The sequence below is a fragment of the Emydura macquarii genome, unplaced genomic scaffold, assembly GCF_026122565.2.
Source record: "Emydura macquarii macquarii isolate MOO-44397 ecotype Brisbane River unplaced genomic scaffold, CSIRO-AGI_Emac_v2 contig_2362, whole genome shotgun sequence".
Classification (NCBI taxonomy): Eukaryota; Metazoa; Chordata; order Testudines; family Chelidae; genus Emydura; species Emydura macquarii.
In genome coordinates, this window is record NW_027132499.1 from 453,675 (window position 1) to 468,464 (window position 14,790).

Consider the following 14,790-nt stretch of genomic DNA (forward strand, 5'->3'; position numbering starts at 1 on the left):
TATAACAATGTTTCAAGTATACAAGACGACCATCCAGCTTCAATTGGACTTTTCAACAATAGCAGGTTAATTTAATGTTTTCTATCAAGAGATCCTGTTCCTTTGTATTGCCAGGATAAACCAGCTATGACCAGATTCTGCAGTATACTTTGGGTGCCTTGCACTGCTCTGGTGATGCAAAGCACCTGTAAATCCAATCTAACCATCCAGTGTAGGCACATTCACAGCTGCTTTGCATCACCAGAGCAATACAAAGCATCTGAAGCATACTGGTGAATTTGGCCCTTTGTTTACATTAGATAACCTAAAGGATACTATTAAATCAATTTAAAGTTTGTTGTTACTGAACATCTGGTCCAAAACATAAACAAGTAAAAGAAAATGTGAAGGGGCTGAAGGAAAACTTACAATCTGATCAGAAACGGGTGATTGACCTCTTTCAGGACTGACTTCTCATTGTGTACGTGTTGTTCTTGTTTTAGCCGAATGACATCTGGAATGCTCATTACTTTCAGGGCAAAGTAACGTTTGGCCATTTTTTCTTTCACCAGTTGAACCCGCCCAAAAGTACCGGTGCCTGAAAATTAAAGAACAAATGTCAAATGAACAAACATTTTCTATAATTATACATATATGCACAAATGAAAAACTTGTCAAACAGCTCCCTGCCCACTGAAGTGGGGTAACCCAATTCCAATTTCTCAGTATTATTTTTTAATTCTTCCCAAGCAATTGTTTCCTTGAGATTACAGGTTTTCACTCAAATTGAAATTAATAATAATAAAGATAATGAAGTCTTGGCTTATTTAAAATCCACCCATCCTTGCCTGTGTAAGTGCTTAAATTTACTTCGGTATCTTGTTTTCTGTATGTAACTGAAGAAGGGAAAAGGAGGCAAAAGCGGAGCCAAAAAAAATGGAGGTGTATATTAACATTAAGGACATAAAGAGATGTGAAAGTAACAAGAAAGGAGACACAAAAAAAGCAATAATTCTGAATTAAAAATAGGATACAACTGTGTGGGAAAAATGCTCGATATGTATAAACAAACTCTTCACTTCCATATTTTGTTGCAAATTCCTTGAGGTCCCTTCCACTCCTACACTTCTCTGATTCTATGAAAATTATATACGTTTCTAGATAAATAACATCAAGTAAAAGATATATGAATAAGAACGTCCATATTTTTCTTGGTTTCTCTTTCAACACCATTGCATTTTTAACATATTAGAGAAAATATATAAAATAAACTATGTTTTATACAAAAAATAGAAAAAAGGAGAAAATGAAATCTCAAAACATTGGCTCTTGAAACTTATTACAGAATGCTATTTTCATGTCCTCATACAAGGAAAAATAAAATGTATTCAGTGAGGAAAAATCCCTACCAAACAGTTCATGAAAGCAGTATGCAGAATTGCATAGTGTAGGTAAAACATAAAACATGGTCAAATTCAACAGTTTTGATATTAAATTGTCTATGGTCTTGTGTCACCACACCACACAAAAAAGACCAAATTTTCAATGGCATGACCTCTCTCTTTCAGATAATATTTGTTAATAATGAACTGGAGATGAGTCATGCATTTAACCATTTTTTAAAATTTACTGTATATCTTATGTGATATGTCTATTAAAATTCACATCATACAAGTAAATCCATCATGAGGTGCTTCACATCTACAAATGTTTTTGCCACCACCTACTTCAGACAAACCTTTCATCAATCCAGTTTCACTACACTACTCTTAAATTGCAATAAGCTGACAAAACAATGCATGGAGATGAAGAGAGCTTTGGTTTGCTTGTGAAAGATAAATTTATAATTACTGTACCATACATGTGTTTGTACTGTCTATTATTCACCCATTTTACAGCGTTGACTATTTAAAGTTATAATTGAGGACCTAAGTGAAATGACAAGTAAGTATCTTATAAACATTGCAAAATTACTTTAAAAAAATCAAGTTAAAAGGTAAAGGCATTTGTAAAAATATTCTGTCATGTGCCAATCTTGTAAACCTCTCTCTCTAACTCCAATCTCCTTTTTGACAAATTATAGTTACGGGAGAAAGATGGAAGAAATTAAGAAAAAAAGGCAAAATGACCAAGGTAAACCCTTCAAGCTAGTGTAAAATTAATACTGACAAAATTCATTTTTCCCAAAGTTGCCTTAACCCAAAGAAAGTTCATGCTATGTGTCAGGTTTACTAATTTTTTATTAATATTTATATACATGGGGTGACAAGGTTTTTAGAAGAATTATTTTTAAAAGAAAAGTTTTACACAATTAAAAATTCACTTATTTTAATCTTCAAATTACTTGAAGAATAATCCTAATTCTGTACTCTGGAAAGGCAGCATGTTAATTTTTTTCTGGCTTGACACCCTGTGCCAAATTTGAAAAGGCCATATTTTTGCACGGGCACACCTTTAAATAAGGCTACAGTTAGAATTCAAAGGATTAGATTTTTCTTGACAAGCATCAATTTTACCACACACACAAACTGATGACTAAATATCTTCATTGATAACAGATGAACAGATAGGGAAAATAAGAAAAATACTACTTGAGAATTTACTAGAGTTTGATTTAAGGCTATTTACTTTGTATATTTTGACATATTAGAGACTGGAAGAATGATGGGCTCCACCTAAACAAAAATGGAAGCAGACAGCTGGTATGTAAAATCAAAAAGGTTGTAGAGGATTTTTTTTAGAAGAGGCAAAATGTCGCTCTGGTGAGGAGCCAATGAACTGCTGCTTCTACAAAGAGCTAAAAGCCATCCTCAGCAGTGACCCTATATCCACTCTCAAGAGACCTGTAGACACTGCACACCAGACTCAACTCTGACAAAGAGGTTGTTGATGAGGAAATGGAGTTGGAGGATGACCCAGAGCCGGGGACCAGTGTGTGTGGTGAGGTTAGGAGTCAGGAACTGTTCTCAACCCCAGAAGGTTACAGTCATCTCCAGCCCTTCAGCTCAGGCATTCAGGACACAGGACAGGGGAGCTCTGGTGTTTGGAAGCTGCTTGTGTACAGGAAGCATGGGGTCCTTAGCGTGGCTAAAACACAGAGCTAGTTGAAGGGATAGAAATGCAAAAGAGTAGCTGTGTTTCCATGCGCTTTCCCATTCCCTTGTGCATCTAGGCAGTACAGCTGAGAAGCACATTAATGCACGCTGAGATTTCGCAGGAATCCTCCGATTAAACCTCTAGGAAATTTTCCTGGAGGTACTCTCCAATTCTCTGCCTCAGATTCCTCAACAGAGCAGCTCTGTTTCTTCCCCCATTTACAGGACACTTTCCCATGCCTATCGGCAATCACTTGTGGAGAAACCAAAGCAAGGCACAGGTGTGCAGCCTAGGCACCCGGTTTGAAGTTGCTCCTATGGAGGAGATGCATCCTTGCTAACTCTCAGGCGTGAGATCGGATTTTATGGCCCCCTACCTGTAAAGAACGGTGGCAAAATTTGAATTTTTTCCAGTGTACCTGCATTTATGCCCCAAGTGATCACCCACCCACCTAGAACCCAGAACCCCAACCCAGTTGGATGATCTTACTCCACTCCCCAAACTCACCATTCCCAGGCTGATCAAGGTGTGTTTCATAGTAATGCATCTATAAAGTTAGGGCATCCACAATAATGCTTCTGTTCATTGTTTCTTATTCTTACACAGATGTGACCTTCTCAGCTAAAGCCCCTATGTCAGCAGACCGCCTCCAGCTGATAAGGAAGTGACCCTGAGGAGCAAGGAGGAGATGCTTCCAGAACTCCTCCTGTCTTCTGAAGCGGCCAAAAGAGAGAAAGGGCATGGAAAAAAATCAAGGTTTGAATCTCAAAAGATGGAGACAGAGGAACAGAAAGAAAATCAGGAGCGGATTATGGCTGGCCATGAACGCATTATCAAGGCCATGGAGGAGCAGACAGAGCTGCTAAAGACAATCTCATTGCAGATACAGTTCATGCATGCTCACCCACCCATTCCACTGCAGCTGCAACAGAATTTCTTTCCCTGCACTCCACCAACTCCCCCAACACATTCCTACCTAACCCCTGGACCGTCTCGCTACCCCTTACATTCCACTTCTTCAGACAGCTATGAAAACAAAATCTGGACTTACATGCAGGTGTTATAGCTGGCACTACCCCCCACTACTTTCTTCCCTCCAGGACTTTTGTTTGTTTGTTAACTGTTTTGTGTTTAATAATAAAAGCAATAAGCTCTCTTTATTTCTGTGTTGCATATGGTATTTTCACCTGCCACTGACACACAGCTGAAACTGGATAGCAGTTATAGAATGGCACAGCACTGTTTAAAAAATGCCTTATGGGCTCTCATTCTCAAAATGGGCCCTCAGTGTCTCCCTTATACACCTGGTCTCCTGTTGCACCCCTCTAGGGTCCCTGGCATCTGGCTGTTCACATGCACATGCAAGGTTGTCCATCTAGGGGCAAAGTTTTCTCCATTAGCTTCACATAAATTATGGAGGCAGGCAGCTATAACCACAGTAATATTGTCCTCATTTAGGTCCAGTCTGCCAAAATGGCACCTCCAGCCTGCCTTTAACCTGCCAAACGCACATTTAATAGTCATTCACCACCTGCTCAGCCTGTTATTGAAACACTCCTCTTGCTATCCAGGTTGCCTGTGTAAGGCTTCACTAGCCATGGCATTAGGGGGTAGGGCTGGGTCTCCAAAGGTCACTATAAGCATTTCAACACCCCCCACTGGAATCTTTTGGTCTGGAAAGAAAGTCCCTGCTTGTAGCTTCTTGTACAGATCAGTGTTCCTGAAGATGTGTGCGTCATGCACTTTTCCTGACCACCCGTGTTGATGTTAGTGAAACGCTCATGGTGATCCATAAGCACCATCAGTACCTTAGAGAAGCAGCCCTTTCTATTGACATACTCCATCGTGAGATGGTCCAGGGCCAGAATTGGGATATGCATGCTATCTATTGCCCTGCCACAGTTAGGGAATACCATTGCCACAAAGCCATCCACCATTTCATGCACATTGGCCAGAATCACAGTCCTTCGCAGCAGAATGACATTAATAGCCCTGCACACTTGCAATAATACAGCTCCACTTGTGATAACACAGCATGGTGGACTTGCCAACTCCAAACTGATTAGCGACTGACCAGTAGCAGCCTGCAGTTCCCAGCTTGCACACGGTGATCACCATGTGCTTCTCCGAGAGGGCAGCTCTCATTCTGGTGTCCTTGCATTGCAGGGCAGGGACGAGCTCCATGCAGAGTTCCATGAAGGTGGCTTTACGCATTCGAAAGTTCTGCAGCCACTGCTCGTCATCCCAGACCTGCATCACGATGCGATCCCACCACTCGGTGCTCGTCTCATGTGCCCAGAAGTGGCAGTTCACTGTGTGCAGATGCTCTGTCAATGAAAATGGTAATGCGGTGCTGTTTGTCTGCATGTCACTCAACAAGTTAGGCTCCTCAGACTCCTGTTCCAATTTGGAGCTCATGATATACTGCACGACCAACCATGATCTGTTCAGAACGCTGAAATCAATATTGGAGAGCAGTGCAAGATCCATCTTTTCAGATGGAGACAGTGGAAGTGGAGGAAATGGGTAGCCATTGAAAAAAATGGCACAAATCGCTGCCAGCAACGTAATGAATGATGGGACGGAAACGCAATGCATGGGACCTTGAGTCAGCACCCATGCTGCTCCGTGCTCCTCTCCTCCATCCCACAATTCCTAGCAGTAGAAGGTGGTGAGTTGCACAGTGGGATAGCTGCCCACAGTGCATTGCTCTTACTGTCGATACTACAGCACCAAGAGTGGACGTACTTTCATAGAATCATAGAATCATAGAATATTAGAGTTGGAAGGGACCTCAGGAGGTCATCTAGTCCAACCCCCTGCTCAAAGCAGGACTAACCTCAGCTATATCATCCCAACCAGGGCTTTGTCAAGCCTCAGCTTAAAAACCTGTAAGGATGGAGATTCCACCACCTCCCTAGGTAACCCATTCCAATGCTTCACCACCCTCCTAGTAAAAAACTTTTTCCTAATGTCCAACCTAGACCTCCCGCCCTGCAACTTGAGACCGTTGCTCCTTGTTCTGTCATCTGCCACCACCGAGAACAGCCTAGCCCCATCCTCCCTGGAACCCCCTTTCAGGTAGTTAAAAGCCGCTATCAAATCCCCCCTCACTCTTCTCTTTTGCAGACTAAACAAGCCCAGTTCCCTCAGCCTCTCCTCATAAGTCCTGTGCTCCAGCCCCCTAATCATTTTGGTTGCCCTCCGCTGCACTCTCTCCAAATTGTCCACATCTTTTTTGTAGTGGGGGGCCCAAAACTGGACACAGTATTCTAAATGCGGCCTCACCAATGCCGAATAGAGGGGAATAATCACTTCCCGTGACCTGCTGGCAATGCCCCTCCTAATGCAGCCCAATATTCCATTAGCCTTCTTGACAACCAGGGCACACTGCTGACTCATATCCAGCTTTTTATCCACCGTTACCCCCAGGTCCTTTTCTGCAGAGCTGCTGCCCAGCTCGTCGGTCCCCAGTCTATAGCTGTGCATGGGATTCTTCCTTCCTAAGTGGAGGACTCTGCACTTGTCCTTGTTGAACCTCATTAGATTTCTTTTGGCCCAATCCTCCAGTTTGTTTAGGTCACTCTGTATCCTATCCCTACCCTCCAGGGTATCTACCACTCCCCCCAGCTTAGTGTCGTCCGCAAACTTGCTGAGGGTGCAATCTACCCCATCCTCCAGATCATTAATAAAGATGTTGAACAAAACCGGCCCCAGGACAGACCCCTGGGGAACTCCACTTGTGACCGGTTGCCAGCTAGACATGGAGCCATTGATCACTACACGTTGAGCCCTATGCTCTAGCCAGTTCTCTATCCATTTTATAGTCCATTCATCCAACCCATACTTCTTTAACTTGCTGATAAGAATACTGTGCGAGACAGTATCAAAAGCTTTGCTAAAGTCAAGGTATATCACATCCACCGCCTTCCCTACATCCACAGAGCGGCACTCTGACTAGTGTGGGCACAGACACAAGCACTGTAATTACAGTGCTTTTTGATAGTCAATGTAACTGCCATCAACCACCTTTCTAGGGTAGACAAGGCCTTAAGGTAAATAGATTAAACTCTTGTCATTATAATGAATGTTTTCCCATCCTTGAACCTTTCTTTCTATCACAAGTGGATAGGAAATAGATAATTGTGTGATCAACTAAATGCACATTTGGTGCATGCACCACAAGGAAGCTCATTTGTATATCTCAGTACTATCAGGTGCTGTTGAGCTGAACTCATACTACATTGATCTCCCATGATCAACCCACACTTGAAGACAGTTGCCTATAAATACCAGGGGGCATTTATGAGGCAAGAACTGAGTTGTCTGTGCAACTTATCAGCAACAGTGATAAAATAAAATGCAGAATCCTTTTGCCTTTAGTTTGAGCTAGAAGCCCCAGTTTATCTTCCAAACTACAGGTGCAAGTCATTTTTAAAAACATAGGTTTTGCTCTATGCATTTACATGCTTAAAAATATCTTCCTGTTTCATTTAAGTATTTTTTTCAAGTGTTCCTAACTGAGAACAATAGAGACAAAGCATTTGCTATGACAAGCAACAATTTGTAATGTACACGGTCAGTTTGTTTTTAAAATTATGTTCAAGAACATAAAGTACAATTCACTAACCCAGTTTATAGCAGCAGCATATGGGGAATTCAGCTGGACTCAGATACAAGTTTCAGAAATATACAGACAAATTTTGTAGCAGACTTTGGACACAAAAGGCTTGTGTGTCCAAACAAGATTGAAACAAAACAAACTGTGGTCATACCTAGCCTGAATTACAGTACTATGATTTAATTACCAAAACTGTAAACAGGGCTCAGAGAAGGCTTAGTAACATATTGCAGCATGTCACCAAGTTACCCTGGGAAATTTATCATGTGATTAAATCCCTTAACAATGCAGTCACATTACATGACTCTACCTGTAAACAACCTTGTTTTCAGGTGGGCTTATGCAGTAAGACATGGTTCTAGTCAAAGCACCACCATCTCTTCATTATTTCAAATATGCTAATAATCTGTGTAGTACTTGACACCTTACACAAATTAAAAACAAAAAAATCTTGTAGATATAAGTAGCAGCATGTAGTTTTAAACAAAATATGCACTGAGAGCTAAATGATTTATTTCAGAAATATGATAAAAACAAATTAAAAACACCCAATGAACAGCTGGCAAAAAATGTCAGGTTATATTTTTAAAATTAGGTCAATGACAATAGAAAAACTATTAGAAAATAAATCTGACACATTTACATTTCCAAATATGTACTCAGTATAAATAAAAACAAATGGCATTAACACAACACAAGCGAAGGCCATTTTCTGTGTTTTAAGTTACCATATAAAATATTTTAAGTGAGATGGGGAAGGGAACTTGTTTCTAATCTCTGGGGGCATTTTTGATCTCACATTTTCACACAAAACTGTCCTCGTTACGGTGTTGAATCTTTTATTTTGGATTTTATGATCTTCCATACTGTTGCTAGTTTAACTTTACAGATGATGGAACTCACGAAATCAAAATCAATTGGTTTCAGGCCATGGTCTCTCAGACTCGTTCAGTAATATTATCTCTCAGGTAGCGTCGCCTCTGTTCCAAATCTTCCAGCAACAGTTGTAAAGACTGGAAGGTTATTCCAGACTCATGGCAAATATCTAATCTACAGTGCCCACGAAGGGGTGGGGGGGAGGGGGGGGGCGAGGAGGAAGATGCACCCACTGACAGGCAAGAATGTACAACTTCCCCAACCAGTTTTATTGTTCGACAAGTGATTTCAACCAAGACCTTTTTTTATGTAAAATAAATCCATAAACTATTGCAAGAAGTTATGATCCAATCAATGATCCTCTCCTCTTAATCAGGGAAACATCTAATATTTGTTTTTGCAAAGCAGAAGCCACTTTTTTACAGGATTCATTTTCTTCTATTAGAGTTCCTCCAATTATGTTCAAGGCATCTCTCAGAAAACACCAAAAAAAAATGACAACTGTTTAAGGCAACCACAGAAATGGAAGCACACATCTTCCAATACTTCTGATGAAATAAGAAGATATTCTGGATGCCCCAAACAAAATTATTTACCTTTTGGAATTTGAACTGAAGTTTAGTTACACATTTTAGATTACCCAACATTCCCTAAATTAGTTTGCTTTCTTCAAATCATTTTGCAGTCAAGAGCAACGATCATGGTGTCACTTTATGTAACAAGTAGGGACTATTGACTATTCAGCAAGTACGTTGCTATAGGTAGTACAATGCACATGTACAATGTGAATAAATACTTGCACAATATAGCTCTCAATAAAAAGGGCTCTATTCCTTAAAAGCATTCCTCAACTCTTATGCTTTCAATTTTATTTCATATGTTGGCCTCTCCAATATAAGGTACTGTTGGTCTTCACTTCTAATTATGTTACTGAATGTTTTGGTAAACATTAATTTCTCCATAAAATTGTATTAAACATGAGAATTAATGCTGTCTGATCATTAAAGCAATCCTCATGCAAATTGCACTCAACAATGACATATGAAACATATGGCTTGATTTCCAGGACAAGCTCTCAATTCTCCAGGTCAGCACAGACTAGAAGACCCACACCCCAATCATGGGGAGCAAAGATGTACTGTAAATAAAGTCTCCTCCAGGCCTAGTCAGACAAGGAAGATAAATGCAATATGGGGGAGGGGAGGAAAGTCTTCTGGCCCTACTGATAATTTTTTAAATGATGATTAGTTTTCTAAATAACGTATGCACAAGAGAATAACGTTGTTTCATTTATGCATGTGTAACCCTTCTGGCTTGGTGCAGCGCTCTGTCCCCCTCTAGGAGCACCTAGCCCAGCTAGAGATTGAAGAGTCTGCTACAGCCTTAGCTAAGAGTTATGTGGCTTTTAACTCATGCAGTAAAACAGTGATCCCCAAACATTTTATCCCATGTCCCTCCCTTACCCTGTCTCCGACCTGGGGCTGGAAGTGGGGCCACTGTCAGAGGGCTGTAGTCAGGACCAGAGCCAGAGGCTGGAAAGGGGCCACCACCATGCCAGGAGCCAGGCCCAGGGGGCCCTCTCTTCCCGCCCTCCATAGGGGCTGGCCTGGTCCTGGCCGCACACATCCCCCCCCCCCCCGCACGTTGCTCTGGGGCTTGACCCACAGTTTGGGGACTTCTGTAATAGAGGCTCATACACTAAGCTTCAGAGATCCCAGGTTCAATCCCACCCACTGACAATCGGGGTCTCAGTATTACACATGTGCACATGCATTTACAGGATTCTATTCAGTATTTTCCTACTTACTGCATTCTTCAGGAGACATGACAAAATGTATACACAAGAATGAGATACAAGTACTTGTTATTGCAGCTTAAACTTTTCATAGTGTTTGCCTTGTTAATTCTTTTCACTCCTGTATTGGACTACACAGTGAAATGTGCCCACACTCTCCGGTGGCTCTTCCAAAGTCAAGAACTGTCATTTAGTTGTTCCTTAGCATAACCAAAACAGGGAAGATAAGATTACGGTTGTAAATAATTGTCTTACAAGTACATTTTGTCATTGTAATATTTACTCAGAGAAATTCCATCCACAGCTTCATGGGCGCCAAGAACCCCCAAGAATTGAAACAGTCAGGCTGTGTGGCACAGAGGAGACCTAGAGGGTGCGTTTAAGGGGACTAGGCATGGGATGCTTATACTTCATGCATCTCGGAGAAACTAAGCACAAGTTATCTTGGCAGTAGAGCACAGGATATGGGACCAAACTGCCAACATGATCTACTGGCCCTTGCTTTTGAAGAAGGCCAGTTGATTCTTGGAAGCTACTTCAGGGTGTCTCTTGCTTCCATGGAAGGACCATTCACCTCTTCCCTCTTGTCACCTTGGTGTCCAACTACCCAGGCTGGCCACAGGTGAGTAGACTTAGCTGTTAGCAATGTGTGCTTTATGTACTACTTTGATAAGTTCAATAGATAAGTACAGTAGAACCTCAGAGTTATGAACATGCAGAATTACTAACTGACCAGTCAACCACACACCTATTTTGGAAGAGGAAGTACGCAATCAGGCAGCACCGCAGCAGAGACAAAAAAGCAAATATTAACAAATTATTGTACAATCTACAAAAAAAATAAAGACGTTTAAAAAAGATTAGGCAAGGAAACTGTTTGTTTCTGTGCTTGTTCCATTTATATTAAGATGGTTAAAAGCAGCATTTTTCTGCTGCATAGTAAATTTTCAAAGCTGTATTAAGTCAATGTTTAGTTGTACACTTTTCAAAGAACCACCATAATGTATTGTTCAGAGTTACAAACATTTCAGAATAATGAACAAACTCCATTCTTGAGGTGTTGGTAACTGAGGTTCTACTGTACTTTAAAAGAATAGATTCTGGCCCTGTCCATGATACATGCATTCACTTAGATTATACAGTTTATCTTTAAAATACTATATTTAGTTTGTACAGGCCAGATCTGGTAGTCCCAAATACTGTTCTTGATGAACCTTGGGAATGTTACAATGAGGCATTAATGTTCCTTCAGCAGGATAATGACTATGTATGTAGGTTGCTTGGTTACTGCAACTAAGTGTTGCATTTTTAGAACAATGGAGTTGATATCAGAAAAATGGTACTTCATCTATCAGTTTTTCTTGGAAGTCCCCCCCTCCCCTTTTAAACAAAAGCATAGACCCATCAAAATAACATACAATAAATGAAGACCCACCGATTCATACAGGCAGTTAAGTGTGTTCTTCAGGGAGTGAAAAGAATTTCTGGTGTGTCCGGTGTTTGGTAAATGGGGCAAGACCATTCCAGACTTTCAGAGTTGGAAGGGAAATGTGTATTCTAAGTACAGAAAATGCTAATCATTAATCCATTATCTCTGTCCATGAGAACAGTCCTCAAGCCTTTTGCAAATTTAGTCAGATTACAGAACTCTGAGGAATCCCAACTATTTCCTTGATCAGATAACCTTAATATATTAGAATCCACACTGAGTGCACGGGAAGGAGTGTAGAAACATTAGACCATCATGGCTGAAGTGTCACTAAAGTGAGGAAGGGAAAGGATTATGCATACCCAACTGTACGAACTCTAAACCAGACTCTTTTGGCCCAGGCCAGAATTACCATATCAGCCTTCCAAATTTTCCCAGCCTCAAAGTCTTGCTGGGAGAAGACAGTAAAGCAAATGGGAATATTTGTTTCTTGGTGCAATTTTATATAATTGCAGTGGAAAAAACCAATACAACTGTTGATCAGTTGAGACATTTGAGTGAACAGTTTCCCACATTAATAGGGAGGGAGGCACGTTATTTCCAGGAGTGGTCAATGCCCGTAGTCTTCCCTTCTCCTTCAGTTCACCAGAGCCGGTATTTGTTGGTATTCAGGTCATGCTACAAGGAACACCTTAAGGTCTGGAAACAGAAGGCTGAAGGTCAAAAAGACATTTTTTGAGCTGCAAGGATTGGAGGGGTTCCATGTTTCAGAGAATGTGTGTTATATATTCTTTCTTCAGAGATTTTGTACATACACCAGAAGTATTAAGTGAGCAATTCTGAAGAAAAAATATAAAAATAATGTGTGTATTTAAATATCCAGGTACAACAGAACAGATTTAAGAATGGATTCTCATCTTATAGAGACAGGCATTTCTGGCTTTTATTGATTTAATGTATATTCTGTGTTAATATATTTAATTTCTAGAGATGGCTGGGGAAAATTTATTTTTTCCTTTATAAAAAATTGACTAGAAAAAAATAAGTTTTTAATCCAAATATTTGCATTTTCACTAATGAAAAACTGAATTTTCAAAAAGATTTCCATATAGTCAAAAAACCATCTTCAATCAAAAAGAATTTCAATGAAAATGTTTTCACCGTCTGTTAAATTATTTTTTAAACTTTCATTTGTCTTAGCCAAAAATCTTATGGTAGGACCATATGACAATACAATTTTATGTATGTATTTTTTCATAAATACAGCAGCCCAAGAATTATGAATAAAATCAGTGAATATAAAGATGTTTATAATATAATGCAGACTCACTACTGAAATAAAAGCTAACACTCTTAATAAATAAATAAAGCCTGTCTTCAGAAGTGTTGTTCCAGGCAACTTCTGTGACATAAAAAAAGAAAACCTAAGCATTTTTTCTTTTTTAAAGCCTCAATTAATCACTCCACTAGCTCCTCCTCCTGCAGTATATCAAGTCTGACCTTCTTATCCTTATCTCAAGGCACTGAATAGCTGCATTATTCTATTCCTTGAGCTTTCTGATCTGACTCATACCAGGTTAACCCTAATCCTAATCTAACTATTGATTTAGGTGGAGATACTTCTGATTTACACTGGTAGAAGAGTGATTCAGACTCCTTGTGTCTCTTGCAACTCCCTACCCCCTTTACTTCTCTGGTGGCTCCTCAGAGTCCAATCTGTCTTCTCATCAGTTACTATAAGTACTTTCTCTCTCCCACAGTGCACAGAGAGATTTTGAATAGACTAGTAATAGTGCATCATACTTGTTGCTAACAGCAGCCAAAACTGCTAGGCCTTTCAGCAGGCCTGTGCAGCCTTGGCATGACTAAGCCAGGAGGGGAGGGGAGCCCCTTTATCAACCTTTGCCTGACCCTGCATTCCCTCCCTGATGCTCTCGTGGACATGCTGGGATCTGTGTTTCAGGAAAAGACCAATAAACTTATTTATGCATGCCCTGTGGGAGATGTTTGTCCCAGCCTCAAGATAGGCAAATTCTGTCAGAACATACCTCGCTAATTAAGTACTCTAGTAACCTTAGATTTAGCTTTTGCAACTTTTTTTGTTTTTCCTTGACGTGTTATTGTCTACTAACAAGGATAAATGGGGGGGATCTCTGTTTGGACTCAGTGGGTGGGTGAGTGTTTTTTGGATCCTACACTGAAAGCTGGAAGATCTGGCCAATCGAAAAGCCATCGCTGTTCCCACTCGAAAGCCGCCCCAGACTTTGGTAATTATTAAGGGTTGAGGGTAGGGGTGTTTTACTAACCTGTTGCAGATGTGTGTAAGTGCTTGAGCCTAAGTAAATGTATACCTTTACAGTAAGAGCACGCTCGTGTGGTGCTTGAGCCTAAGCAAAGCATAGCTTTGTAGTAAGAGCACTGTTGTGTTATACTGTTTCTACCAGTCCATCTATCAGCTGGAGGGCCGTGTCTCCATTTGACTTATTGCCTGATACCACCTCACACAAAGTTACCACGAGCTTTGGGTTGGCAGAACCCTGGGTAACACCTCTATACACTTTTTCTAAACTGGTCCACAGGTCACACCTCTCAAACCCCACTTTTGAGGGCTCAGTTCCAGAACCACATTCAAATACGCTATAAGATAATCTATTTACAGGAGATCAAAAAACCTTTTTTTGGGGAGGCAGAGGGATGAGAGGTTAGTTCAATATCAGAAAGCAAAACCCCAATAAAATCCTAAAAATTCACAGTTAAAAAGAAAGCTTCCCAGGAAGTGGAGAGATGCTTCTCTCTTGAGCAACAGAGCACCTATTTGTTCTGACTACTTTAACTGGGTCCAACCCCTCCAACTTCCTACCCTGAGGGAACTATTCTTCTGGATATCAAGCTCCCTGCTCAGACAGTCATTGCCTGCTTTTAATACAGGAAACTAGGACAAGCAAGAATCAGGACCCTGTCCCACCCCGCCCCCCATATCATATGTCATATCAT

General features: G+C 40.6%; 1 protein-coding gene across 1 annotated transcript in view; it reads right to left on the reverse strand.

Moving 5' to 3' along the window:
- Positions 1–14,790, reverse strand: part of PRKX (protein kinase cAMP-dependent X-linked catalytic subunit) — a 116,557-nt gene that overhangs the window by 58,360 nt on the left and 43,407 nt on the right. The window contains exon 2 of the mRNA XM_067560997.1: positions 409–577. Within this exon, the coding sequence (XP_067417098.1) occupies positions 409–577 (169 nt within the window). The remainder of the gene's footprint in view (positions 1–408; positions 578–14,790) is intronic.